The 26,781-nt window shown below is 40.6% G+C and overlaps 1 protein-coding gene across 7 annotated transcripts in view; it reads left to right on the top strand.

Moving 5' to 3' along the window:
* Positions 1-615: 615 nt before the first annotated feature.
* The window catches only part of LOC115591241 (cyclin-dependent kinase-like 5), a 44,401-nt gene continuing 18,235 nt past the window's right edge, over positions 616-26,781 (top strand). For 5 of the 7 annotated variants that reach the window (XM_030433057.1, XM_030433056.1, XM_030433055.1 and 2 more), the window contains exons 1-6: positions 616-767; positions 3,908-4,129; positions 6,835-6,869; positions 26,136-26,181; positions 26,300-26,436; positions 26,527-26,647. In XM_030433057.1, coding sequence (XP_030288917.1) covers positions 4,066-4,129; positions 6,835-6,869; positions 26,136-26,181; positions 26,300-26,436; positions 26,527-26,647 — 403 coding nt within the window. In that variant the 5' untranslated portion in view covers positions 616-767; positions 3,908-4,065. Of the gene's footprint in view, positions 876-1,864; positions 2,250-3,907; positions 4,130-6,834; positions 6,870-26,135; positions 26,182-26,299; positions 26,437-26,526; positions 26,648-26,781 lie in introns of those variants that run through there. The other 2 variants (XM_030433052.1, XM_030433054.1) reach the window with 2 other exon arrangements.

The following is a 26,781-nucleotide window of genomic DNA, read 5'->3' as shown; positions in this document are numbered from 1 at the left end:
ATTTCTCGCTGTTTATCTGGGCTGCACTTTCACGTGGAAGATCAAATTAATGAGCTGGAGAAAATGATTTTGAGCATGACTCTCTGTATGTTTATCCTGTGTGAAATCATCTGGACAAACATGGCTGTCAGGGGGCCACTTTAAGCTCCAAGTTTCTTCTTTTATTGCGCATTTTATTCAGAGAAAGCACAAAATTGCAAGAAAAAGTAAATAAAATAAATAAAGATAAAATCGTGAACTCCTCCCACAGCAACCTGTAGCCAATGGCGAGGTGTAAATTGCGACATGCTACCTCTGAGCAAGGCAGATTTAAAATGATCTCCAATCTGTTATTTTTTGTTATTTGCTTCTTCTCCTTCTTCATAACGAGAAGTTTCTTCGTGGAGCACTTTGACATGGCCTCGATGTAAACTATGCTATCACACTGAAAGCAGGGGTGTGAGCTTGTGAATTATGTAATTGAGAAATTAGAACAATAATATCCCAGCTCATACGAAACACCCTCAGACCGCAGCACAGTTTTTCTCCCCCTGATTGCCGTTCCGCTCTCTGATTGGCCCAAAGGAAGGGGGCGTCGGAATAAACAAGCGCTCCGAACGTTCTGATTGGCTGCTGTCACGCCACTCGAGCTGTTGCCTGGTGATCTGCTTGCAGCTTGTCAACCGCACGATCCAGTTACTGTAGCTGCCTGCTGCAATGAAAATATCTCCGTTGGTGGGTGGATATATCGGCCCGGTTCCATCATTTTTCCCCCAAACACTGACTGAGTGAGTAGTTTATTTACTGGTTATAAAGATAAGAATTGCGAGCTTTAGCTACAATGTGAATATCTTCTCCAAGGCTCCCTGCGAAAAACAGACGTTACCAAGCTTGAGGTTTGTTTTGTATTTTTTTTTTTTTTTTTTTGTATTTTTTTTTTTTTTTAAGCTAATTTGCGGGTTTCGTGTGTTTTGTGAATCAGGAGGCAACTATGTTAGCTTCATTATAACGTAACTGAGCGGGAGTTAGTCCGCGTTAGAACAACTGTCAATGTGAGACTATTCGCACTAAGTTGTGTTGAGTGTAGCCGTGTGTTCGACTTGTTGGATTTATTGCTGCTCTGCATTGAAAATGTGGGAGCTACATTCATTCTGTGGGCAGTCGTAGCTGACACACACACACGCACACACACACACACACGCACACGCACACACACACACACACACACAGTGCAGCCTTCGCCAGAGTCTGTGTTAAAAACATTCATTTTAAAGAGCAGCATCTCGCCCTCGCATGTGTGTTGGCTGCTGCCATGGAGAAGTTGCATTGCAGATATTTATGTGAAGGCAATTATTTCCCCTCATGTTTTATCACAATGAGTCATTTTTTATATATATATATATATATATATAAATGTGAATGTTTGTTGTTGTTGCTTCTGCTGTTTTCATTTTGTGTAGTGGAGCAGAAATGTGTACTCCACTTACCTCTAAAGGCAGTGACGTTGTGAGCTGGATCCCATGTTATTGCCCCCCCCCCCTAAAAAAAAGATATTTCCAATGTTCCCAATTATGATCATAAACCAAATTCAGAAAACTAACGGCTGTGCGTTGATCATAAGAGGAGGTTTTCAAGGTGCTGTGTTTTAGATTCCACAGACTCCAGTCCATTACCACGCATGAGTCATTCTGTTGATAGAGACAAAATATATGATCCACACAGCAATGCACAGTGCATTCCTGATCATATTAGCCCTCTAGGTCTGGGCCTGGAGAGTAGCTGGCTTAAAAATCTGCCCTCGAAAAACAAAAAAAAAAGAGGGCTGCATGCCATTGCATGTAGGCAGTGAAATGAGGAGGAGATGGAGAGGAAGCACAGTAACACACTCATCTGACCAGAGGCATTTTCTCTGCATCCACCAGCGTTAATGTTTAGCCTCGTATCATGCTCCTCGAGTTTACCGACAGTTGCCATCAGTTCACCTGTGTTGACGGCGTTCGGCTGAGTAAGATGAGGGAGTAATAGACCACACAGCGGTGTTTAGTGCTCTGGGAGACAGAGTTTATTTTGGTGCTGAGGTTTTGCATACTGATGAGCAGCTCCTGTGCCCACAGCACCGTAGGAGACTGGGAGTGTGAGTAGGCTACGCAAGTCCTTGGTATCTGGAGTCTTATCTGATTCAATAAGAGTAAAGTGTGTGTGTGGATACCAGAGGAGACGCTTTGATCGCATTTGGAGATTATGTTGTACTGTTTCACTCTCCATAAAAGGTAGGAAATGCAGCCAGAACTTTGGAGCACTGATTCACGGTATCTTTATCCGTCATTTTCATAGCGTAGAGTGAACTGTGGAAGAAACATGACAGCTTAGTATTTGCTTGTTTATGGCAAAAGAGCACTCAACTGATTTTAGATCTGTTTACTCATGATTCAGAGTTCTGCTCAGAAGGGAATGATCATTATGGTTTTTGTGTTCATGATTATTTGTAATCTTTATGATCGATATTTGGAACTGATGTTCACTTGAAGTAAAAAATGAAATGTTGGTGTCAAAATTTAAATTTCAAATGAACAATTTTGAGAAACGTTACTCGAGGATTTCCAATTTCTGCTACTTTATACTTCCACCCCACTACATTTATTTGAGAACTTTAGTTACTAGTTACTTTGCAGATGTACATTATTCAGTGTTTATAGGCCATTACTTGTAATGTGTAACCAGTCAGATAGTGGGTGGGACATTGAGTGTGAGCACATAGTGGTGACAACAGGCAAAGAGAGGAGGCTGCATCAGAGCCAAAAATGCTGAATATCTGCCCCAATAATCGGTCTACTCAGCCTGAAGATGTCATTCGATTTATATTGTCAGACTTGATATTATAAGACTTGAGACTTCAAATACTTGACAGCAAACCGGTGTCATGAAATTGGGGCATGGAGCTTGACAGATGAGGGCATGTATCAGTCAGGGAACATGTGATGAAAGATGCTTTTAAATTGCAGTTGCAGGCTACAGCGTTTTTGAAGAAACCCATTATGGGGATTAAAAGTCAGGATGTCTCAGAATCGGATGCTCTGATTTTGACAGTTTTTTGTTTAATCTTCAAAATCCCTCAACAAATGGGAGCCAGATATTGAATCTCTGGATTGGCCCTTTAACTTGAAGAAACAGAGCTGTAGAGTCCCAGTTCTGTGTCTTTCCTTGTTTGTATTTGCGCTTCCTCTCGTCTGCCAATCAAATCAGTGCATATTGCTCCGGGCGACCTGGGTCTACCATGCTTGCGACCAGCGGACCATGTCGAGGCAGACAGCCGTGATGTCATGCAACATGAACGCATATCAGTGCTCGAAATTAGACAACATTTTTCCGATGAAATCACAAAAGAGGTCTTTCTGTACGACTTACCAGAGGTGGCAATGCTGTCAGTATCAAAATGCTTTATTTTCCAGTTTAAAACATCTGTAATGAATCAAAAAGTTATCAAATGTAAAAAGTTACATTAAGTAGTAAAATAATGGCATTACTTTTAACATTTTGAAGAGGGTAACTACTTATCTGTAATAGGGATGTTAATGATCGGTCATTTATCAATTCATTGCTTTCAAAAATGTAACAGATTAAAAATGAATTAACCAACAATCTGCAGGAACAAATACATCAAAACATACCTTGTCACAAATTACAAATAGTTGTACATCAGATATATCAACATAACTGGTATAAGGAAATGTAGTTAATTAAAATACAAGTTATTTTTGATGGAAAAAATACAATGCAATTCTAGTCTGTAACCTGTTTAGTTTCACAACACTGGTGAATCCATCTCAAGACAAATTTAACATCCGGCTTTGGCATGTGACAGATTCACTTTAAAAGGTAAGGCACATAAATGTTGTCTATATGTATGATTTGGTGTGTTTTTGTGCAGGTAAAAGCGAGCCTCTGGTGAAGGCATGTGTCGGATATTATGGCTCACATCTGGCACACGCCCCTCGGGAGCCAACAGCTGGCCGCCTCTTGCCATCCTGTAGCTGGACCTCCTCCGCCTGAGCTCCATGTGCCTCACGCAACAAACCTTTCGACTTCATGAAGATCCTTGACATCGGTGATGTAATGAATAAATTTGAAGTCCTTGGGATCGTGGGTGAAGGTGAGCGTTGTCGTTTTATACCGCTGCACAATGTAATGGTGTGAAATATAAAAGTAAAATCTGTACATTTCGTTGCGACAGTGACCATTAGTCTGGTCTAGTCTTCAGCCACAGCTTTTCATGTGAGGTAGCGCACTCACAGATTTCGTTGTAGGGCTTTTCAGTGAGCAATCATTTGATTGTTTGTATCCAATTTGCCAGTGGAACAAGGCTGTTAAAAGCCTGGTCTGTGGTTCATGATTGCACAACTCAATAAGGTCAAGGACATTTTAAAAAATATTTAATCATCACAAAGAATTCTAACATGGCAAACCTGAAGCTAGGTGCTGTGACTAGTATTCATACTCTTGTGTTGTTATGGTAGAAATGAAGAGGTGGTTTGGGATTCAGTTTGATTGTAAAACACAATGGCAGAGGGTGATTTGACGCTTAAATTCCTCCAAAATGCTTCTCGTGGTTGATATTTCTCTTTGAACCACTTGGTTGATAGAAAGTGGCAGAGGCCTTGAGGTGAAGCCACCCACCTGGCCCAGATTTTACACTCCTACTCCCACATTGTAGAAGTTTTATAATGTGCGTATAATGCATCTCCAGAAGACACAGGGAAACTCTGAGCTGGAATCTGAAGGCTGAACGCCTGTCCAAAGATGAGTCGGTCTGGAAGGATGTCAGCACTTTTAGTTGTAGAAGTTTTTTTCTGTCCAGCTCAACTTCCTGCCTGTGCACTCATGGCACGGTACGCTCCACTTGATCCAGCATCATAGATTTTTCCTCAGTGATCTTGAAGTCAGTTGATTTTGTTAATCATTTAGTGCTGTGTGTAGGCTCAGCCTCGCTACTAAAAGTACCAGTACACAGATTGTTATGCAATTATATCCAGATGCTTATCTAAGAAAAGAAAATTAAAGTGAAGAATCGTTCTGTACAAGTGATGTTTTTGTTTAATGGAATGCTATCGTCCCCTCGTGGATTATGGGTGGTTTTAAAGACGCTTTTGATGCCTTCAAGTGTCCTTAGGAAATAAATAAGCTGACAAATAGCAGATATGTTATTTTAGATTAACATCGTCCTTGTTATTGGATGCTTGCTTTGTCTTTAGGTTTCATTTTCTGTTAAGTTAGCTCATTACTCCAATGCCTTTCAGCAGCCACTTCTCTATTTTCCTTTGCTATAGATAAAATGAATAAGGAAACAGTTTATGCTCACAACTACATCAGCAAGAAGATATAATAAAAATAGGAGCATTTTTTCTTAATATTCACTGTTATGGATTAGTTGCTAAAAGAAAAATGTACAGCTGTAACAGTTCGTCAAATAATTAGTTACTTGATTGAAGGAAAACTAATGGCCAACTATTTTAATAATCATTTCAGTCATTTTTCAAGCTCAAGCATTTTCCGGTTTCCAGTTTCTTCTGCTGCCCTTCTTTGTCATTTATGACAGTAAACAAATAGTCCTTTGCTTTTTTGGAGTGTTGGTTGGCCAAGTTGAGCAATTTGAAGACGTCACTTCTGTAAAATTGTGATGAGCATTTTTTTTTCATCAATTTCTTTCATTTTTTTACTCATTAAACAATGAATCATTTAAAGTAGCCAGTATGTAAGTATGTAGCCATTGGGAAGAAATTGTAATCAGAAAAGAGAGAAATCTTCATTGATTGATTATCATCAAGAAATGAAATAAAAGAATGAACAAACTGACCTTAAAGGACGACACAGTTTCATTTTGTTTATGTGTGGCGGACTCTGCCACCTTTCTAGCTACAAACAGTGTTCAGGGGGCCTTACTTTCCTCAGAGGGAGGCTTATTTATCAAATATGTAAATTATGAATATTTCTCAGTTTGTATTATTGCCATATCATTATTTTAAATATAGCCTTTCTGAGTTTTTGTATTTCTTTTCCAGAACTACGTAGTGCACTTTTAATTGTGAAAATAAGCCCTAAATCAATGTCTGAAAATCAATCCATAAACATCATCAGCAATGATGTAAAGTACATTCAGTTTTTAGTGACCGTGTTAAAACCACCCGTCTGGTCAAAGGTGGCACAACCTTCTGTAGGTCAGCAATAGACAGCAGTGTCTCTCAGTTTTTGGCTCGGAGGTATCTAAACTCCAACAGAATGCAGACGCATCAGAGCAGCCTCTTGCAGATGACTTCTTGCAGCGCTGATGTGCTTCGTGAAGGAGCACGGAGCAGTTTGTCATATGCCTGCTCAGTCCAAGAATTCCTCTTGAACCCTCAGGGGAAGTGTGTGTGTGACTGCCAGGGTCGATAACATCAGAACTACAGTAGCTTGCCAACACTTGTGTCCTACTTTCTCAGCCACCTGTCCTTTTATAGTGGGGGATGTTTTTCCTTAATTCATGTGAACATATGAGAAGCATTAAAAAGAAGGATTTTAAAACCCCGTTCACTATGAAGGAACGTGGAGAAATTAAAACCACTCAGTAGCTTCTGGATTTGTTAGCACTTGTTAGCATTGTTTGCCAACTCGCCCTATGTGAGAGTGACAAACTCTTTGTTCACAAATCAGCATTTATCAACTGATTTTATGTTGAAAATTTGTTATTATTTCACATGGGTCTGTTTTTAAGTGAAGTGGCTCTGCTCGAAATGCAGAAGGAGAATACTGTGAATATTCATGAGAAGATTAGCTGTGGTTAATCGAGGTTAAACATGCGGTTTGCTCTCTTTTTTTCAGGTGCCTATGGTGTTGTTTTGAAGTGCCGACACAAGGTAAGATTTTCATGTAATCACAAATCCCTATCTTGTCATATTATGTGTTTCATGTCACATAGTGTGTTCTGCACAGGAAAACTGTTATATAGCTGAAAGTCACAGGTTTTAATGGATAAGTCCGGTATTATCTGATATGTTTCTTATGTGTTGTGAGTATAAGCAAAGAATTAAATAGCCTATTTCTGTCTCAATTCATGTCGAGAAACTCAGCACCACCCCGTCCTATCTATGTCCCATATCTAAGTGAATGGGCTGGCTGACATCTTTTCCAGTTTGGTCGCTATGAAGCAGACAAGCATGGGCATTATGCGTCCTACAACTGACAACTTTTCTTTTCAAAGTGTTGGAAGGGATCTGTCTCTCCTTTAATGTGTCTGCTGTTACACATGGGGAAATGTAAAGTCGTTATCATGTTTGTAAATCCCACATACACCAATCTGGTGCTTTAAATACTCATTAGAGCAACAAATGTGTATCCATCCACAGCTGAAAATAGTCCCTCATAAATGTAAGCCTTATTCCTGTTTGAGTCACTTTTGCTGTAAACTACATAGCCCTGCTGTTTTAAGGCATTATTTAGCCTTTTTGAAAAATATAATTACTATAAATATATTCATGACACACTTACAAAGATGTGCTTTTTCAGTAGAAACCAGTGAGATTCCGGCTGAGAACCACTGACAGGCTCAGAAAGTGGGAGTCAGACAAACATGTTGTTGGTTTTGGTCTTCTCGTTGTTGACCATAAAAAGGACAGGGATTGCAGTGTTCTGTGTGTTTATCTTTAAAAAAAGATAGTTGACATAATGTGTATTATTTTTCAAAGGAGGTAGGTTTTTTTAACATGCACCTGGTCACTCCACTTTGGATAACTGCAGTGGCCGTGTGCCTTTAAATCACTGTGATGTCTTAAGTGGCTCTCATGGACTGCTTGGTAATTAGCTAAAGTCCTTTTGTCTCCACTCGGGTTCATTAGTGAGAAAGATCGGCTTTGATTGGCAACAACTTTGTCAGATTTAATTCTAACACTACTCAGACACTTCGTTTGTTTTCAGTCATGTAAACGTGGCTCTGATAGTTCATCTTATCTTTTTTTTGTATAGAGGAATGAGGAACCAAAGCAAAAAATAAAACAAAATTTTAAAAAAGGCAGCATGAATAGCAGACGACCCACACTGCGGTAATAGCCTTGTCATCTCAGTCCATTTAAGGAAGAGGCTGCGCCAAGAATTGACGGCAATCCAGCATGAATAAGAGAGACTAACTACCTCCTACTTGCAGAGATCTGCAGGAAACAGACAAAACACTTTCCGAGCCTCCCTCGTCAAAATCCTTGATGTTTTTCTTGTTCTGTGATTGCCGTGCATCTGCCTTCATTGCCGTGTTTATTGCAGCAATGACCTTACTCAGTGTATCCATTAGCCAGGTTTCTAATGTCAGCCAGTTAGCTTAAGTGTCAGAATTGTAAAAGACAACAGCACCAGACTTGATGTTGAGCGAGATCTCAGAAGTGAGGGAAAAAGAAAAAAGGCCTGCTGTAAGCCGGAATCACAGCCTATAATTACTGGGCTTTATTATTCAGACTGATTGATCTCAGGCCTATGCAGCTGCAAATGCCAATGTCTCCATTTTTACACGACAGAACTCACATCAATAGACCTCAGTTTGTGCCACACAACAGACGGAGGCTCTCGCTTTGTCTCTGACACTCTATCACTGTGTTTATTTGTGCGAAAATCCATCATCGTCACCATAATCTCTAATATTCCTCATTTTTGGGGAAGATTGAATTGTTTCTCATGAACACTTGTTTAAAGGCTGTAAGGTTTAACAGAACAGTTAACAATAGAGCCAAACAGATAAATCAGCTGGTCCGATACTATTTGAGCATGAATTAATAATATCGACCGATATATTATCTGATTTTTTTATTCTTGATTTTGAAATCAGCTTCTATAATCCAGTGGTGGCCTTTAAATGCAGTCTCAGTAGAGAATGAACACCATATTCTTCACATGGCCACAGTGCATTTGTGCTGCTAATGCACAAGACTTAATAAAACATGAATGGTCCATTATGTAGTGGCTTCATTTGCAAATCTGTTGCTTGGATTTTTTTTTGCCACATCAGTTGATGTTGATCTTAATATGCAACTGAGTTATATTATAGCACAAATGGCAATCTTCTGTTTTTTTTAGCTTGCTTCACTACAGTGGTCAAAAACATCAATTAAAGGTCCCGTATTGTAGAAAGTGAAATTAAGTGTTTGTGAGTTAGGTGCCATTTGAATACTGTATAATTATCGAAACAATCTATCCAAAGAGAAACGCACACAGCCTGCATTCAGAAAGCGTGCCTTCTAACAAGCCGTCAGAACTCACGTAAAGCTGTGACGTCACAATCATATAGTTGCCTCCCAGACAGCGATGTAATTGCCATGGCAGAGTTCATGTGGAAATACGTCAGGTGGTGACCGCTCAGGCGTGCGAGAGCTGGCCAATCAGAGCAGACCGGGCTTTTCAGGAGGAGAGCCTTAAAGAGACAGAAGTTAAAACAGAGCGCTCAGACAGAGGGTGAATAGAGGTGCTGCAGCAACTGACTGTATGAGAAAAATAATGCAAAGTATGAACCTGAAAATTATCTCAATATAGGACTTTTACTACATATTTTAAACTAAAGTTATCAATATGTTATATTAACAGGTGTTTAACTGACTATGTGTGAGGTGAAAGGAGTCATTCATTGGGACGAACCCACAAAAATTATTCCCTCAACTTTTCTAATGTGCGTTCAGTCTCACCGGTACTATAACCAGAACTTAGCTACAGCAGGAAGCTGTTTTCAGTAAATACCCCAATAAAACCACTGTGTGCTCTGTCCAGCACCAAACAACAGACAAGGCTTAAAGTTTAAAAAGCTTAAAAGACAGATAATTACCTCTTGACATTCACCATATTAATCTGGGTGGAATATGTCAGCTTGGTCTTTTGCCGAGTGGCCAAAAGAAATCATTTGAAGCAGCTTTTGATAATCTACAGTGCAGACGCCAACAAATCAGTTAAAAATGAAAGAATTAACTATTTACTCTGTTAATTGACTTGCAAACTTATCAAAGTATTCATTCTTCATCTCAGAAGGTTTTACCATCCTAATGGCTATCATGGAGGAATGAGGTTTGTCACTCCTCGAGAACAGTGCTAATTGGTTTGTGTCTGCAACGTAGTCACAGTGTTGTAAAAACATTTAGAGAGGGTGTTTGTTAGCTGTGTTTTTAATACTTGATTTAATACAAATTTGGAATGTCTTTTTAATAAGCTCATTACAGCTCCATTATTTCTTCAGCATGTGACAAAGGAATAACAATCCCCCAACAGCCTGACATTTTGCTACTCTTCCGTGGGCCTGTGTGTGTGTGTGTGTGTGTGTGTGTGTGTGTGCTGGCAAATCCATAATATATGCAGTTCTGATAGAATATCTGTTGGTAACTTTATTGCCTGACGTGTGAAAGCACAGGAGGATGAATTCCTGGCTGCAGATCAATATGGACCAGTGCCATCTGGAAAATATTGTATTGTTAGTGTGAATGAACCGACATGTTTTTTTTTGTTTTTTTTTTTCAAGAGCAAACTCACAGATCTATGCTGCATAATTATGTGTGCATAACATAACTGGGCACACAGTCAAGCACATACACACATGCACACACGTGTTGACACTTATAAAGCAGAATAACACATAGTCTACCAGGGGTTTGATGGTGCTGTGTGACTATGGGCCGTGGAAGTGCACTGGCCAGAGAAAATGGCTGTAACAACTGCTGCTTAGTCGCAGCTGCTTGTGCTTACACAACGTACTTATTTCACCAGTGACACGCCCCTCAAATTCGGTTCATACAGCGCATGTATTTAACAGGAGTAATTAGATCCCAGAACGATCTGGGGACAGATATAGAAAGGATGGAAATACATTCTATGCACTGTCAATTTCCCCCCATTTCCAGCCTAATCTGAATACGTTAAAGAGGCTGCTGGATTACTGTGTGTGTGCCCCCACGTATGGTTTATAATATCTGAACAGATTTAAGAGTCAGCTGGGTGTAGTGTGACATAAGGAAGTGACAGAGAGATGGTTAATATAGAGACAAGTTTTGGCGATATTGTTTGGATGTTTCAGTTATAATCTTTTCATCGTCGCTGTTGTTGCCTTGATAGTCTAAGAAGATTTTTACATTCTTTTAATTCTTTACAAGCCCATCTGCTATTTTTATATATTTTTTTGATATCCAATTATTAAGACTTAAATGAGAATGAGCCTGTGCTTTCTCGCCACCGTAATGACACAATGGCATTTATTAGGAATGTTTGCTTAAAAGATGCCTCTTTTTAGCTTTTGAGTCTTTGTGGGAGATCATAGTTTTCAAAATAGTTTTCACATTTAAAGGTGCAATTCAGTATGTACACGGGATTCCTGTCACAGTCATACTCAAAGCAAAAAGTATGGAAATAATAGAAAAATGGTCAACAGCATATCACCAGAATTGCTGCTGGTGTGTTTACAACGCTAGCACAGGACCTTTGGACCGGGACAAGCCCAGTGCTATCTGATTCGCCTGCTAATTTTACTAGATACACTAGAAAACAATGACTTAAGTTGAGAAAATTACATCTCTTTACCGTAATGCAGTCTTTAAAACCAGGAACAAACAACACAACGCTACAATATCACAATATTCAAAAGTCTCTTGTCACAATAATATCTATATATTATCCAGTAATATGATGATTTACATCTAGAAGCCTGAACCATGCATGAGCGCAGTGTAGGGAGAGTTTAAGAACAGACAGACTAAAGTAAATATAGAATATGGTGCGTGATGTTTCAGCCACACACTAACGTTCAGCTGTTGTTGTCACCTGGAGATGCTTCTGTTCCATTCTGCACAATTTTGCCGCAGCAGTTTGACAAATAGAGCACCCAGAAGAAAACTGCTAAATGCTGTTATGTCAAAAGGGTAGAGTACACGCAGACACAGAGGAGCTCTTGTCTTGTTGGTCTGGCCCATCTTTTATTAATTTCTCTTCCATCTAAATGCATCATGAAAAAAAGAACAAAAGAACATGTTTGGGTTCACTAATTTCTTTTTCTAATGGGAATACAGTGTTCCATTGTAGTGTGATGACAGAAAAAAAAAGGGAAAACTACAGTAGATTCAAGGACACTGCAGCTGCGTATGCCAACTGAGCCGCAGGGATGCTCCAGTTCCTTTTCTCTCGTCTGTTGATGTTTGATAAAAAAAACATGAATTATGCTAATTTATTGTAAGTTAATTAAGAGGCTTTTGTCCCTGAACTTCATCATGGTCGAGCACCAGTGTGGATATTTGTAAAGTCAATTTGCACCTCTTCAAAAATCTAAATTTCGAGCTTAATCAGATCTTAGAAAATCTAAATCCATTGGTTTTTAGCCATGCCCAGCATTGTGGGCTCTAGGGATGGTAATGATGATCAGTCAGTTGTTCTACTACTTTGGACCAGACCGGAGACAGACCGGACTCAACAGCTGCTGGATGGATTGCCATAAAATTTGGTGCACACATTCATGTCAGTGAAATCCTCAAGTCAGAATTTCAGTTTGTCCAATAGACCAAACCCCGAATTAAAATAGGAAACATTCTACAAATTTCTGCTGCTGAACCCGACGTCAGTTATCGCAGCAGATACTGAAATATCAGAGGTGGTGTTTTGGCGGACTGGCAGGTGGATGAAATCAACGTGTGGTTAACACTCACCTCTATGCTCTGTTAGCTCTAATGTTCTAGCTTTGTAAGCTTTGTTAGCTAAACACTCCACAGTACTCTGCACCTTAACCCTAACCCTTTACCTTGTCCTTTTGGATTTAACAGGCCATATTTGTATATTTGTAGGTCTAATGCTGATTAGCCAGCCCCTGATTGTAACTGCAACAGCCTGAGAAGACAACCTGTGTTGTAGAAAGTGCCTGGTTTAGTTTTTGCATACGTTACATACATGCAAAAATCCCTTTTGTCCTGGAGACGTTCTGGGGAAAAAACACATTTTGTATCATCCCCTATCGTCTCCATCCTCCAAACCTTGCGATGTGGTGCAGGCGTTTCACTTGTTAATTCATTGTGTTGACGAAACTGAGAGTATCAATGTCGAGAGGGGAAACCACCGTCTTGCTTGTTCCAGTTTAGCCACAAGTTCATTGACACATAACACATGTTTGCTCATGTTAGATTACAGAGCGAGCTAACCTATGTTTGGCTCTCTGTTGACCAAGAAAATATTCTTCACATGCGCAGTAATACAGTGAATTCAGAGCTCAAATCTTTTGATATAAAAGAGTACTGTAAATTCACTTTGTGTGGGCTGGGGTGGCTCGTAGTTCAGGAGTTTATCTTGTGTTTAATCGCGTATAGACCAAAAAAACCTCACCTTGCCTGTGAAATTAAAAAGAATGATACTGTGGAATTCACTGAAAAACAAACAAGAAAGAAACAATGGAAGTGGTAGATTCTGTTGTTGCTTTTTCAGGGTCGTTGAATCAGTTTATCAGTAGTTTCACTGCTGTTGTGAGACCTCCCACCCAGCTCTCTGGGACCTGTTGATTTACAAACCAAACATTGTGTGTCTAAGTTGGAACTTTCCCTCTGTAGTGAGTCAAATACAAAGGCTTCTCTCTAGCAGCTAATCTAAATCCTGGATAAGGCTTGTGCACGGCTATTGGCAGGTTTTTGGCATTCAACGGTTTGGGAAATGTAGAAGACAGAGGGTAAACAAAGCTGTGGTGAGTAGTTGTTTAAGCGTGGAACACCTCGTAGGAATGCACACTTAACTGAGCGGCTTATCATCTCATGAACTGGTTTCTCCAGCCACTCTGACGACACAGGGGTAAAACATTGACAGCATCAGGCCCCTCGTCCCCTCAGTCGCGCTTAAATGATTCAGTTTGGAAGATCTGAAGCATTGAATTATCTGTCATGTGTTTTCATTAACCGTGGGAGATTTATAGAATTAAGCCTCTTTATGAAATGCCCCGGTCCTGCCTGCGGAGGTGTTCTGGCTCCATATTATCACTGGATCTCAGCCAGAGTGTAAATGCACTCATTAAAGTAGTTTGCATCAATGCGAAAGTGTCTGCCCATAGAGGAGAAAAGGCATGAGTGCAGATGTCATACACCTCCAGGACAGCATGAAAGGCCCCTCAAGTTACTAAGAAAATCAGTGTTTCATGGTAGTATGCGACGACTGCAACACAAAGACATCTTGGAGGAGATTTCTGAGCAGGTGTGTGAGAGGACTCATCGTCTACTACTTTCAAAAATTCAAAGATGTCTCTTTTCCATATCAAAAGAAAAAGTACAGACTGTACTCCCACATTGTTCTGGATAAACGTACACCTGCTATGTTTGTTTTTGTTGACAGTATTTAGGCTCGTTACCCTTCGTACCTAATTGCCTGCTTGACTCACTGCACATATAAAATAAGATCCCATTACAGTGTTGACAGAAAACATACAGAAGCGGCAGGTCTCAATGCAGCGCTGTGAACATGTTTATCGTCCAGGTAACCACACTCATGTTGCATTCTGCATTTGCTTTTCCCTTAATTTTCACAAGAGAATTTCAATATGCAAAATGCTCTGGCGGAAAGTCTCAGAGCACTCGAGATCCCATGAATGAGTGCATCATGCATCATGCATGCTGCATTGTGTTATATTTAGATTACATTATGACTAGCAACGAGGGAAAGGCTTGTGACCTGCAGCACACTGAAGTCCGCGTCTTAAATTTTGGTGTCCGACTACGACAGAATAAATTCTAAATATTGTACAGAGCAGTATCATGATTTCAGAAACATTATGGATTTGTATTTTTACACTATGACAACAAATATGTATTCAACGTGAATGTTATAAAGATTCATTGAAATCATCAGTAATCACATTTACCTTTTCCCAGTGTAGCTTTTGATATAGAGCTGTATCTCATCAATCAAATATAATAATCATTGCCTCATTTAAGTTGATAGATTTCAGAACTTCAAGCTGTGGACATTTCAACTTGGACAAGCTTTTTATTTTAGCGCCCTGCAGTTTCATTTATGGTCAGTTTCATTTACGGCCCATCAGTGAGATCTGGGCTCATGCAGTCACCATTAAGTGGATCACGTCCAATAAAACATGCTCACTGTGGCCATGACAACGTGCTGTGTAGTCCATGAAATAACATATACAACGACGGGAGAAGAGCGACCAAGGAGACAAAGAAACAAGGACGAGATAATCAAGCCCAGATCTCAATGATAGGCGTGGTGAATGATTGACAGGTAGAGGCAGCGCTCTAAACTAAAACCAAATGCTTCTTAAAAGAAAATGGCAGCAAATTGAACTGCAAGATGCCAACATGAAAGCTCTTCCCAATTGAAATGTCAGCAGTGTATATATATATATATATACAGTATAGCTTGGTGTGTACTAACATTATCCCAAAGAATTCCAACAATGTTCCAACCCAGAGAAATCGTGATTCTATTTAAGGTTACTGTCCATCTCATTTGGATTCCTGTCGATGGTGTCATAGCCCCTTTTCCTCCGTGTAACATGAATAAAACTTTAAAAGTTACTTAGTGTAAAGACTAAGGCAACTTTGCACATTTACTGTTGTAGCAGGTTGAAGTTTAGATGATTGGAACAGAATAGGAAGGCTGCTGACCCTGATTTTCCTTCACAGAAGCTAATGTGATGTTGGCCTGAAAATCTAAGTGAAAGACGTCAGCTTGAGTTGATTGTAGAGAGAAATACCTCCTGACAGGGATGTGCATGCGTTAGTTGACATGCTAGACAAACAGTCAGCTAAGTCAACAAGCAAAGTGTGTCAGCATTTCCATTAGTTACAGAGAATACAAACTGCGGACGGCTTGCTGTGCTCAATCAATCCCATTCTTAAAGGTAAACAAAAAAATGGCGAGTCGAGAGCAAAGAGCGCAGCAAGTGTTCCTTCTGAGCTGCAGAAGCCGTCACATGATCACACCAGTCATCCTATTATTAGCAAGTGAGTGAGAACATATGTGGCACATGCCAAGAGGAGTCTACAGGCACAATGCTAGCCTCTTATGGTGAAGGCTCCTGGCAGCTCTAGTATGGCACGGGCTCGTTTTTTCCTGGCATTGTTCAGGTTCAGAGAACCCCTGAGCGCTAAAGACAGATGCCAACACAGAGCCGTTCTTAGTGTGTTCAATGTTCAGCCAATGGAGAAGCAGCATGTACAATCCAGGCCGTGGTATTTTAGGTATGATAAGGCCAATATGAAACCATATATCATGGCCCGTTAGCACACCAAACACCCTCCTACTAGTGTTTATTTAAGATAGACAGGCACTATAATGTTTATACACCTTCCTCTCACGGTGTATGGCTCTCAGCCTTAAGCACATGTCTTACGTGCCAGCTAAAATGGTGCTGTGGGTGCCTCTGCTCGCAATTAAAACGATGGATAGAGCACACATAAAAGTTTAATCAAATTTGTACTTCAGCAGGGTTACATCCATCTGCTCTCTGTCTTTTATTAAGAATAATTAAATCACCAAAATATCTCCCTCTCCTTCACCGTGAACTCTCCAAATACTGCTAAAATTCAATGGAAATAACCAATAACTGAACATCCACGTTTTAGTGAGGGCAACAGATAACAGTCTGTTGACCTGCCCCTCCCCCTCTGGTTGCTTTTTTTTTGAGCTACAGTAAACACAAGTTAAAAGTCTTGGCCATAAACGCTTCATGCAGCCTTCTCGTCATTTCTTAATGTTTGGAACACCTGTCCATATTAATGACAAGACGTGACCTACCACCACCACCATATACACTGCATTTATCTGGTTTAAAAGACGATCTTCTTAAGACAATCCGAGCAGTTAGCTACAGCGTTAACTAGCTTACTTTGTGTGGTAGCAGTAGCTTGATTTTCCGCTGGTGAAGTCGAGAATATCTGTATTGTTTCCTCGATGTGAGTTAGATAAGAAGGTGGACACCACTTTTGTGTCTGTAAGGTAAATGTGAAGCCACTCCGACCAGCTGGTTAGCTTAGCTTAGCACAACAACTGAAATCAGAGGGAAACAGCTAGCCTCGCTCTGTGTATATGAAAAAATCCACCTTTCAGCAACTCTACAGCTCTCCAACTAACATGTTGTATTTTGTCTGTACAGTAGTTTTTGCCGAACTGTTTCTTGGCAGGGACAAGTCACCCCCTTGGGTCTCCATCGGTTGCCTGGCAACTGGTCCCATCAGAGCCAGGTTACTTGTTTCTGTGTAGAACCGATCACAATCTTAAAGTTCATATTGATAACACTTTTATGTAGACAAATCCTTTGAAAAAAAATAGTACATCTACAGAGCTCGTGCAGAATAAGAGTATTTAAGAGTGACATTGCTGTGGCTGTGAATTAATCATTTTAAAATGTTTATCAAGTTCAAAATGATGTTTTGTTAATGTCTGTGTAGAATTCGGTTGGTTCCAGCTTTTAAAAAAACAGTTTGTCAGCCATTGGTATCAAGTGGTGTCTGTGTTTCGTCAACGTGCCAAGCTTACTATACTGCCTTCATGTTAGCTAGCTAGTGTTAGCAACGTTAACACTTGCTAGCTCGCGTTTGCAATGTCAGCCAACGTAAGCATGTTAGTTGTTAGCGATGTTTAATGGAAAATTGAATTGCATACTGTGATAATGAAATTTAAAAGTGAGTTGTTATTTTGAACCTTTGGCTACACTTGTTCTGTTCAACCTTTGATCTGAATCATTTTATTATACACACATAAGTCAAACACAAATACTGTCAGGTTCCTGTTTGTGATTCTGTGATTTCCTGCTTTATTTAGAAGTTTTGCCCTCATGTGTCTTGTGTTGCTTTTTCGTCCTGCCCTTTTTCTGTATTCACCTGTCTCTTGTTTGTGTATATAGTCTGTGTGCTCCCTCATGTTTTTATCAGTTCGTCCTGTGTGATTCACCTGTTTGTTCTCCAGCGACTCGCCGTGTCTGCTCGTGATGTTTTATGTTTTTTGTTTCTCGCGTTATTCCTTGAGTTTTTCCTGACTTGATCCATGCTTTTTGTGGCACTTTAATGGAGCTTTCGTGTCACTACTTAGTATTTTGGGGATTTACGCTTCTTGTTGGTTTTTGTATTTATGGATTTGGTATTATTCAGCTTGTATTACAAAGCTCGCCTCTTGTTTGTCATCCTGTTTGCATCCCTGTGTGTTCTTGCATTTGGGTCTTAACCTATTTTTAACACAACATAGCAAATACATACACATTGTGATCAGTCACCATGGCTATTAGCTATAATAACATGATTCGCAGATCCCTGAGCTGTGCAAGAGAAAGCAGAACCGTAAGCGCCGCAACAATTGCTTTAAACAGTCAATTGATGATGTCAGAGTGCTGGGAAAGAAAATGTTTTTCTACTCTGTATGTCAGACCGTAAAACTAGTCCTATCATGTCACCAGGATAAAACATTTTGGCTGCACGTGCAATTGAGGTTATCACTTTTTCTTGTTGCGTGTACTGTCATTTTAATGAAGAAAAACATGTATCGGCACATTGTAAGGTCAACAGAGAGACCGGTATTTTGCATTTCTGACAACATGCTAATCATTAGAGTCAATAAAGAAATAAGCAGCACCTGCTGGGACGTCACTAATTGCGGTGTGTAAGGGTAGGTGTAATGAAGTATGCGCAAAAATTTACATTTCTTTCTTCAGTTCTGCTCTGTGTGATCCATGGTTAATTGTCTGTTTATGCTGTGTCACTTTGCCCACCGAGGATCAATCTATTATCTGCTGGAAAATGAATCCTTTAATCTTGGCATGGCTTTTGCCTGTGACTTTGAGTTGTTAAACGGAGATGGCACACAGTGATCTAAAAAGTGAGTAATTAGAGTATTGACTAGATCTATTAAGCCTATCACTGTTTCAAGAGATGTACCATCGAGTGAGTCACTGCTGCTCTGCAGTTATCTGTTGTTTGTCCTGTCCTAATCATAAATGTTCCTTTTTTTTTTACATTATCTTTTATTCTGGCATTGCTTCAGCTTCATTTTTTTAGGGTGTGTAACCAACGCCGCTTTTTCCACAGATAATGGAATTGATGCGGTAGGCTTAAATTTGTATTCCTCCTAAATAAGCTGAGTGGCTGTCAGTAACATCGAGATTTATTAAGTGGTGAGAAAAAAGAAAAAAAAAGTCCATCCGCCCCCTTTGAAGGGAACAGTTATTTTTGCACCCAGTGAACGGAAACTGGGACAGGAGAGGAAAAAAAGGACTTTCACATCGAGCATTAAATGGGTCACCTTGAGTGGAGCACTTGTCTATGTGGTCCTATCAGGAGCCAGAGCCAGAGAGACAGAAGAATGTAGAGGGGACACACGTTTCCTGTCTGAATGTTAAAGTCGACATCGTCCCCTGATAGACGGAGGCTATTTCAAGTCTAATGCTGAAGCATTGTTAGATGCAGACTGTCAGACGCAGCCCACCTGTTGATGTTCCCTCTGTGACTGGATGTGGTCTTTTTCTGATGTTCCTTCGAGGTTAAATACATAATGATGCAAACAATAGATGTAAAGCACTACATTACAATACTGTATCCAAGCATTCAGTTCGTCTGATTCATTCATTCATTCAGAGTTCCTTTTTGGCTTTCGCTTCTACCACAGTCTCTGTCCATGCCTGACTGATTTGTGTCTGTTGTTGGCACTTGTCAAAGCAGCCCACTCAATAATCAATCAACACATGTGCATGTTACTTTAAATAGCGCTGCAAGACTGATGTTGCAGATTGAGATTTTGTTGTGTAAAAGTTTGCATGGATGGATGAAGACGCTGATGGAATATTGTTTCTTAGATGCATCGCAGTTCTCTCGAGAAAGATTTTGTCCTGATGCAGAAAATTCATTAATCATTAATTGATTGTGATGAGACAATTTTGTAAGACTCCTTACTGCTGAACCCGTTTGATGGTAAAACATAACAGATGTAAACATGTGTGTCCTCTTTTCGTTCAAACTAGGCTACTTTGTTTGCCTTGGTGTAGGCATGTTTCTTAAAAAGGCAGCCCGTTGATGAAGTGTGTCCACACTGTGTGATAATCAAATACACAGATTTGTGCCACTTAGAAATACACAAAAGTGTCATTTAAGATCGTTGCACCGTTCAGTCCGTAGTTAGGAGCTGAATGTCTCGGAGACATGATGACAGATGAGTTACACACACGCCATTTTGGCTCCCTGTCCCAGTTTCAGTGAGGATGGCTTAGCGTGAGCAAAGATAGCACAAATACACAGTGTGAGAAAATAAATCATGTATTGAAGTCAGAGTCGTTCTATCTAGTCCAGGACATGATTGCGACGTGCAAGTATGAAGTGACCTCGCTCTCTGTATGACCACTGAGGAGTTGTGACCATCAACTTTTAAAGATGCCCTGCAAAACTTTTTTTAGAAAGAGTTTTGGACAGTCCTGTTTTCTTCAACTGGAGGTCTTCTAGATTTGCTCATTTTATTCTAATTCCACCATAACTAAAAATATAAGCTTATATATGAACTGCATCTTTGAAAGCATAATGTTTTAAAAAAAATGATTATCTACTCTGACGTCTGATGATCCTCACATTACCTAAGATAACATATGTTAAAGACCATTTAAACATCTTTTTCATCTGGTCCTATTTTCTATCCCAAATTTTCATGCATCAAGAGTCATCAAACATTGATAAAAAATCACATCATAGCCCTCTGAATTCAAATCGAACTGAAATAAATCTTAAGGTTTGAGATTCTCACCCCCACTGGCAACAGCTGGCATACTCAGCCATTCTTATTCTCTTACTGCCCAATATTTTGTCTCCAGTCTGGCCAATTAGTGAGAACATTTTTGTTTAGTTTGTAACACCATCACATACGAAGTAAAACCAATGTAATAAAGGGCACATTGCATGGCAATAAAAATTCATACACCCTCACAAAATAGACGTAAAACAGAACTTTGCACAAATGTGCATCTTATTACAAAGAAAGGTCACTGACACCAGCTGCTTCACACACAGTGCACAGAGTTTGTCTCCTCCTCAGGTCTTTTGGTGCTGCCGTGTTGAACATCACCTGCAGTCGTCTGCACAATCTAAAGTGCTGGTTCAGCAAACTTGCTGTCGAGAGATGCTCAGTGAGGCAGAAGAGACACAGCTGTCAATACACCGTGCTGTGTGTATGTGTCAGGAAATGCACTTGTTTGTACGTCTGCAACAGAGGTGCAACAAGAGTTAATATGCCATCCCCTCACTTGTGTTTTGTTTGAGGTTATTTCCCTGCTACCAATTTAACTTTTTGATGCCTTTCCACTCTAAGCGTTCATCATCCCAGAGATCCACCAGGCTGTTATTAACGGATGTCACAGCCGAGCCGCTCATGTTTGATCTCCTTATTTGGACAGCGTAAATAATGGCATACCATGGGATGTTGGCAATTTGATCATGTTACGCTCTGTGCAGAAGCAAGCCTTTGACACACAATTGATGCCCTTAATGCTCGGTTCACTGTAGCAGTTTGGCAGCATGTGCTTCAGACCAAATTAAGTACATGACGGCATGGTGCACAAAGGAATGTTACACAACCCAGGCATGACTGCATCCTCCACTGACTAATTGTGCCTTGAGATGACTGAAGGTTACGCACAATGAATATCTTGATAATTAGTTATAGGACTTTTGTCATTTCCAGTGGGTGATATTAGAGCGTTACAAAACTGACGTCTCAGTTGGTGGGCGATTTCTTCTGAATGAGCATATGATGATGTCTGCAGTGAAACATTCCGATGGACGCTGACATCGTTGTTGGAGTGGTGTTTCTAAAATTTAGGTCATGTGTCCCCTCAGAGTTGCCTTAAGGCAGGAATTACTGGTTAGCATACCACTGTAGTCACTGCCGTTTCCCACCATCGCTCTGACCCGCCGATCTCACCCAGCCGGGGCTACTGCCGATCGTCAGAACTGACGTACACCCACCATTTAAAAGGCTCTTTGTCTCGGCAACACATGTCTGTAATTTAGTCAGTAAGTTTCATTTATCATCCTTTGAGAAATTCTTTTTGTGTCGTGGCAATAGGAAAACAGAAACATTATAACTATTACAGTCAAAGACAGACATTTAACAGCAAAGTGATTCACATCGACACCAACAAAAAAGAATATAGAAAAACACCAAAGTGCAACTGAGACACACCTCATGTCACAAGGGTTTGTTTAACAGAGCTTTACTCGGAGGTATAAAGGATCTCACCAGTGTGATAAATCACTGAGGATCGCCCGTTCTTTTCCTGCCACTTGGGTCTCACAAAGCAGAGACATACTGTGTTGTTGCTGACCTTCAATCTCACCAGACATATTAACAGTCCTACAGAGCTTGTTCTTGTTAATTACAGACCGTTAAAAGTACAAAGCACTGAAGCAGACAGTGAAAATACTCTCCACAAATGGACTATAGAACAGAATCAGTATTGTCTGTCCACTCTAAACTGATTGATCTTCCATGAGAAATACAATTGTTGTAATCCTTTTCTGTACACAGCTGTGTTCAGCCTCTGAAGCTTGAAACAAAGATAGCCGGCCTGCTACACAGAGGAGGTTAAGCTAAGCAAAAGCAAGTAACAATGGGATATGTAGACGTAACTTCACTGCGCTGAGCAGCAACAAACTTAATTTTCTTTCCTTCATGTCGCAAACACCAACAATGCCAGTCAAATGGCAACTCTGAGAGGACACACTACTTTTTCCTGCTCTCCGACGGGTTGGCCTTCAAAATCACAATGTTACAATGATGATGTCATGGTGACGTTATCAGTCGACCCAGCCCTACTCACTGTCTTCGCTTTGAAAATAAATGACTTTGAACAGATTCTGTCAGCGTCACAGCAGATGTTCTCTCAGATGTGTTGCAGTGGTGTTGCTAATTTAGGTGTGGTCACAAAGAAGAGTTTCAACCCTCAGAGGAGTGCAGCAGCAGATTGCTGATGAATAGCTGTTTGAATAAGTTCAACTAGCTTATAGGATTTTCAACTTAATAATTATTTAACAGTTATACATAGCTTCACAAAAAATAGATCATATTAGTTTTTTAATTATACGCTGCTGACTATTCTCTGTCTCAGCTTTACTGAATAATTCTTTTGGCTGATAAAACACGCTCAACTCTTTTCCTCTCCTGGTTTGGGATATCTGTTTTTGGGTGCCCTACGTTCGCAGGTATCAAACTGGTCGTCTTTTATGACCCAAGTCCATAATCTGTGCTGCTCAGGTCGTGGGAGGGGGACAGCATGTTCATAGTAAATAACAGTTTACCCTGCTCGGTTTCTCTCCCACACAAATAAGCTGCGCAGTCCATCGCCACATGGGAATTCCTAAAGAGCTTAAAATAAAACGTTGCACAAAAAGGGTGAGAGCAGTTGGTGTGCCGCGCTGATCCCTCCAACATGAACATGATATACTGTAAAACTTACTAAACAAATAAGAGATCAGCGTGTGAAAAAGTGTGATATCATTGGAGGATTTCAGGAGCTCCAACCAGTCAGACTCTGCAGTGCTTTCTGTGGTTTGTACTTGAAGCAGAAATAACGTGAAATGACTGATGTTATGTGCTGTGAACTGGAGCAAAGAATTCTAACAGGTTTAACTTGGGTCTCTGGAGTGGAGTGACACTGGGTAGCTGTGTTGGTGTTTAGTGAAGGTGGGGATGATGGGAGTGCTCTATGTGAGGATTCTCTCGTACGCCCTTCACAACTCCAATCACCGCTGTTTTCAGTGGCGAAGTCTGAAGTTGTGCCGCGCCTCATTTGTTCACCTGACAAATCACTGCTTTCTTCGCCCTCTGAAGGAGTGTGTTTTACCTGCGTGCTGCTGCGCCCACTTCATAGACCTGGAGTGTAGAAAAGTGTCTTCTAGTGTCTGTCATGTCAACAATTGTTTTCCAGAGGGGTGTTTTGAAGCCTGGATGTAGGTATACTGCTTTTTGGCGAATGGGTGGTGGAAACTGGATGGGACTGAAGTGAGACAAGCGAGCACCAAGTAAACCTGTCAATCAGGCAGACAAGACTTCAAAATGTGTAGGGGCCAAAATGATTGTTTTATTTATCCCTGCGTTCCAGCTTCTAGCAAGGTTCGTGAGCCAACAGTATAACGTATCACGTGGTGTCTGTCTTTTGTCAGCAGCGACAGTCTTGGTAGATGCGAGTTTGTGGGAAAACTTAAAAATGTCAGGCTCATTCTGTACTGCCTTGACATTTGCTAGCTAGCGTTTAGCAATGTGAAAGTTGCTTACCTTAGCTAGGTAACAGTGACTTGAGGGGGCAGATTATTTGAATCCAATGGAAAGGGAGAGATGGAAAGACCCACTTAATGGCTGAATGTTATCAATTACACATTAATTTCTTTAGAATAAATCTTCACCATCAAGAACCCTGTTGGGAATTAGCCTTTGAGACTATGTCTTGACTCTGTAGGACCACTAATGAAGCTACAGCCAGCGGGTGGTTAGCTTAGCTTAGCACAAAGACTTGAAACATAGGAAACAGTTTTATTGATTCATTGTATTAGTTGTTTAGTTTATAACAGTGTTTCCCAAAGCCTAAGATGACGCCCTCGAATGTCTTGTTTTGTCCAAAGACAGTCAACTAATCGACGCAACACTGCAACTCTAATTAACATAATTAATCTAATTTGTTTAATCTCTAAAGAGATATAAAAATGACAAGTCGGAATTTTATGGGCAACGGCAGGACAATTTTTTGGCCGGGCCCTAGAGTGTTGTTATGGCTGTGAGGGTGCCAGGCGCTAGTGTGCAGATTTATGGGGTTTTTCCACCGGCACGTTTGACCACGCCAAGTCAAACCGAGCCGCACCGATTTGCATTTCTCATTACCACTTTTATGGCGTGGCGTTGAGCCAAGCCGCACCCAGAATTGACCTTTTCTTGGAGACTTCTGCGGTACAAAAGTAAAGAGTTAGATGTATGGTAGAGCTGCAACTTTTAATTGATAAGTTGCAAACTATTCATTAATTGGTCGAGTCATTTCGTGTAGAAATAAAAGGTCATAATTCTCTGACTGCAGCTTCTTAAATGTGAACATTTTGTGGTTTCTTTACTCCTTGTTTGGGTTGTGGTCAAATAAAGAATTTGATGATGTCATCCTGGGCTTAGGGGAATCATAAATCACAAATACTTTATAGTTGAAACAACTAATTAACTGACTGAGAAAATACTTATATATCGTGATTTTGAAGAATCCTGATCCTGGTTCTTTGAAATCACTGATCATGCTTTATTTTCTCTGTTACTGAACAGCATTCAGACATATCACAGATTATTGTAGCCTGCAGCACATCGTCTCCCTTCACTCAGGCTACCTTGCATGTGCACAGTATACTGATGCTCATGAAGCTGACCCTGCTGTGAGTCATCTTGCATTTCTCCGAGCTGGGAGGAGGGCTCGCTGTTCACTGTGATCCATGTTGGAGTGGCGCGATGCTGCCTTTGGCTTTCTGGTGGGGGGGGGAAACTGGAGCACAGCTCTGAGCCATAGGCAGAAAATACCAGGCCTAACTAGGACATGTCGAGAAACGGGGCTAGCAGTGGGGCGTCTCTCGCAGAGAACTAACTTCGTGGAGGGATGATGAGAAGTGTCTGAGGAAAACAGTGACTCAGTGCTGATGAGTTCAGAAGTTTTTTTTGTTCCATGCATCGTCAGTGATTTCCTGTCACGGATGCCTGTAATCATATTTTGTATGCATGTACAGCAAAATCTACTTGTGACCGTTCTCATGGGGTGCATACCCATATAAGTGACTGGACTTACATGCAGTAAAGGGCCACAGGTTGAGCTTGTACCCTGGGCTGCTGCAGCGAGGACACAGCCTCTGTACATTGGGCTCTACCAGCTGAGCTACTGTGGCATCCCGTGTGTGTGCACATCTGAACTCAAACGTGTTTCTACAGATTAAACCAATTATATCTTTCGAGCTAAAGCCCACACACCTGAATGTACAACTGTGTTGTGCCCATGTGTCACACTGGCAGTAGTAAGAGCAGCAGTCCTGTCATCTTTTTTTCATCTCTGCCGCTGTGTTTTCTTGCGATGATGTATTAACAGCAGCAATGAACAGTAAGATTGATTTGTCACTTGCTGCTCTGTGTTTTTTTTTTTTTTATTGCAGGAGACAAATGAAATTGTGGCCATTAAGAAATTCAAGGACAGTGAAGGTAAGAGGGGAACACATCAGTTCTTTTTTTCTTATTGTTTAACCATTCCATGTCTTTATTTCTGTCGGGGAACATCCCATTCCAACATGATCCTGATTCTACCTCGTCTCACCTGCAGAAAATGAAGAGGTTAAAGAAACGACGCTACGGGAGCTCAAGATGCTCCGCACCCTCAAGCAGGAGAATATTGTGGAGTTGAAGGAGGCCTTCCGCAGAAGAGGAAAGCTGTATCTTGTCTTCGAGTATGTGGAGAAGGTAAGGCTCTTCTACAGTCTGGTCCATTATGAGGTCGAGACGGGTTTTTTTTACCGTTACTGTCACGTAGGTTGTTTGTTTCTCTTTCAGAACATGCTCGAGCTGCTCGAGGAATTACCCAATGGTGTGCCGACTGACAAAGCTCGCAGCTACATTTACCAGTTAATCCGAGCAATTCACTGGTGCCACAAGCATGACATAGTGCACCGGGGTAAAATCTCCCTTTTCTTACTTATTTATCTTAACTCTAATGGAACCACTGAGACTAATGTGACATGTCAGTGAGGCAGAGAAGAAACAAATATAAATGTGTGTATGACTGCTCGCTACTCTCATGAACCAGTG

Source organism: Sparus aurata, chromosome 11, assembly GCF_900880675.1.
Source record: "Sparus aurata chromosome 11, fSpaAur1.1, whole genome shotgun sequence".
Taxonomy (NCBI): domain Eukaryota; kingdom Metazoa; phylum Chordata; class Actinopteri; order Spariformes; family Sparidae; genus Sparus; species Sparus aurata.
Note: the sequence above shows the minus strand (reverse complement) of the source record. Positions and strands in the feature narration are given on the sequence as shown.